Source organism: Protobothrops mucrosquamatus, unplaced genomic scaffold (genome assembly GCF_001527695.2).
Source record: "Protobothrops mucrosquamatus isolate PMUCROS unplaced genomic scaffold, P.Mucros_1.0 scaffold1541, whole genome shotgun sequence".
Taxonomy (NCBI): domain Eukaryota; kingdom Metazoa; phylum Chordata; class Lepidosauria; order Squamata; family Viperidae; genus Protobothrops; species Protobothrops mucrosquamatus.
In genome coordinates this window covers 13,787-16,661 of record NW_015387711.1, presented here as the reverse complement: position 1 = coordinate 16,661, position 2,875 = coordinate 13,787, and the positions used below count along the sequence as shown (strand labels likewise).

The 2,875-nt window shown below is 41.4% G+C and overlaps 1 protein-coding gene across 1 annotated transcript in view; it reads left to right on the top strand.

Annotated features, from left to right (window-relative positions):
* Nucleotides 1–310: 310 nt before the first annotated feature.
* LOC107293231 (phospholipase A2 inhibitor and Ly6/PLAUR domain-containing protein-like) overlaps nt 311–2,875 on the top strand; it is a gene marked incomplete at its 3' end in the record, with an annotated part of 6,106 nt that continues 3,541 nt past the window's right edge. Inside the window, exons 1-2 of the mRNA XM_015822374.1 lie at nt 311–365; nt 1,489–1,614. Of these exons, the coding sequence (XP_015677860.1) occupies nt 311–365; nt 1,489–1,614 (181 nt within the window). The remainder of the gene's footprint in view (nt 366–1,488; nt 1,615–2,875) is intronic.

The window sequence follows — 2,875 nt, the reverse complement described above, 5'->3', positions numbered from 1 at the left end:
AGAGTTATAGTAAGGTATAAAAATCAGCTTTCAAAGTGGGACTAAGCCCCTAAGAAAAAGCAGAATAAGATGTAGACATGTAGTAAACAAAAAATCACATCCCCATTTGATTGCAGAGCAAAGTTTATTTTGTGTATATTTTGTAAGAAAACCACTATCTTTCCTAGTGGAATTTGGCTTCTATCCTTCCTGCTATCCCTGTGAGCCAATCATTTGGGAGTCTACCTTCCACCTCCTCCAGCTAATTCTTCAAAAACAGTTCCCCAGTTGCAAAGCTGAGCCATAGGTAACTGAGTTGAGTTCTACCAACATGAGGGCTGCTGGAATTCTTGTCTTCTGTCTCTTCTCTTCAATCTTATCAACAGGTAAAGAATTTAATTTCCTTTCTGATCTGTAGAAACTTCAGGAGACTTCAGGAAAGGGAAGCATAATGGGTTGAGGCAGGCAAGTTGTGGAAGTCTCTGGTAAATTGCTCTACTACGGGTAGTTCTCAACATAGGTCCATTTGTTCAATGACCATCTGAAGTTACAACAGCACTGGGAAAAAAGTGACTTACACATGGTCCTAAAACACAGTATTCCCACAATCATGGATCAAAAGTTGGGTACTTCGCATCTGGCAAGTGTTTATAACCGTTGCAGTGTCCTGGGTCATATGATCACCATCTGCAACTTTCTCAACCAGCTTTTGACAAGCAGCATCAATGGGGGAAGGCAGATTTCCTTAACAGCCCTGTGATTCACTGAATGACTGCAGTTATTAACTACCACAATGAGGTTGTAGAATTGGGCTCAACTCACTTAACAATGTTACTTAGCAACAGAGGTTCTAGTCCCAATTGTGGTCAAAAGTTAAGGACTACTTGTAGTGGATGCAGGATTAATGATCATCTCTTCAGAGTTTCATGAGAGCCAGTTTGGTGTAACGGCTGAAGGTTCTGGACTAGGAATGGGGCGATATGAGTCTAGTCATTCATGAGGAACAGAAACTCGGCAGGTGAGATTGGGCCATTGGGCCAAAAACTAGGCAGGTGACTCTCTCTCTCTCAGCTCTAGGAAGAAGGTGTTGGAAAACCACCTCTAAAATGTGCCCAAATCCTGCATCACCAGGAACCAAGAGTCAAAGTTGATATCAACAATTATTCAGAGTCCATTTTCTTGCAGAAAAATGGCCTCAGCCAGCTTATAAATGGCTCCTTCATAAAATTGGTCTACAGCATAAATACCAAAAGATGGGAAGGTCCAGTTTCATATTAAAAAGTTAGAGGTATGAGAGGGTGAATCTCTCCCTTAAGTCTCAATTTTGTCTTCCATTTCCACAAGCTGACCTCATCTCCCACCCTTCCACAGGTCCCCAGCAGCAGAAACAACTGGGGAGGCCTGCTTAGCAAACCATGTTATAGCAGTAGTCTTGAAGGTAAATGCTAGGATAGCAGAGCATACAAAGATAACTCTGATCATTGGCATGACTGTGTCTTCTATTTGTAGTGACTCCTCTGAAGTGTCAGAAATGTGTTGCCCCTATAAATGAATGTGAAGGAGAAAATGTGAAGGTGGAGGAATGCAAAGAAGATGAAGAATTTTGTTCTACTGTAGTTTTTAATAGTACTATAAGTAAGTGAAAATTGAGTTTGTTCTCGAGCATGATCATCACTTGGTTTCTGGACCAACCTTCATGTGTTTCTCATTTGTTATATAACATGTATTTATTTATTAAAACATAGAACATCAGAATTAGAAGGAACCTTGGAGGTCTTCCAGTCCACCCTCCTGCTCAAGCAGGAGACCCTATACAATTTCAGACAAATGGCTGTCCAGTCTCCTCTTAAAAACCTCCAGTGAGCACCCACAACTTCTGGAGGCGAGTGGTTCCACTGATAGATTGTTCTCATTGTCAGGAAATTTCTCCTTAGTTCTAGGTTGTTTCTCTCCTTGGTTAGTTTCCATCCTTTGCTTCTTGTCTTGCCTTCTGGTGCTTTGGAAAATAAGTTGACCCCTTCTTCTTTGTGGCAGCCTCTCAAATACTGGAACACTGTTATCATGTCACCCCTAGTCCATCTTTTTACCAAACTAAACATACCCAATTCCTGCAACCGTTCCTCATATGTTTTAGCCTCCATCCCCCAGTAATCTTTGCTGCTCTTCTCTACACTCTTTCCAGAGTCTCAATAACTTTGCTGACGTATGTCACCCATCTCACTGTCAGCAACAGTAAAATATTCAATTTTAGCATTTAGTTTGTAAAACACAACTGAGTTGGGGACTTTCCTTCAATGACCTCTCTTGGGGGTTCAGGGAGGGACAGTGGGAGAGGTCCGGTGTTATTTGTCAGATGTAATTGTTTAAACCTAAGTGCATTGACATGTACACGGGGACAGGAGAGGACAAAGGGTGAAACAAACACCACGATGTAGCAATCTAAACTTTGCCCTTTTAAATCTGCATCACAAATTGCAAGCTTCACAGAAGGAGCTTTCATTGCCATGTTACAATGCAAGATTCATTGTTCCTCAAAAGCTCCAAATTCTACAGTTGCCTGTGCTCAAATGTTTCTGGGGCATAAATACATCTTCAAAAGGTGTCAACATTTACATGAAAGCCACTAAGATTCAGTAGTTAAGATTAGGAGCCCAGAAGATCAAAATTCTTGACCTTCCTTGCTCAGTTATTCTCTGCAGGTCCAAGAACGGTATAGTGGGAAGCCGGGACACTCATCCAAGGAAGTTCAGTCCACAGTTTTGTGTCAGTCAGACTTTCCCAGTTCAATTAACCTTGGTGATTTTATGGGGACAAATAACAAGTGGAAGTGCTACGAGCTCCTACCTAAACAAAAAGGAGGATATACATTTCATAAAGTGAAATAAACACGCATATG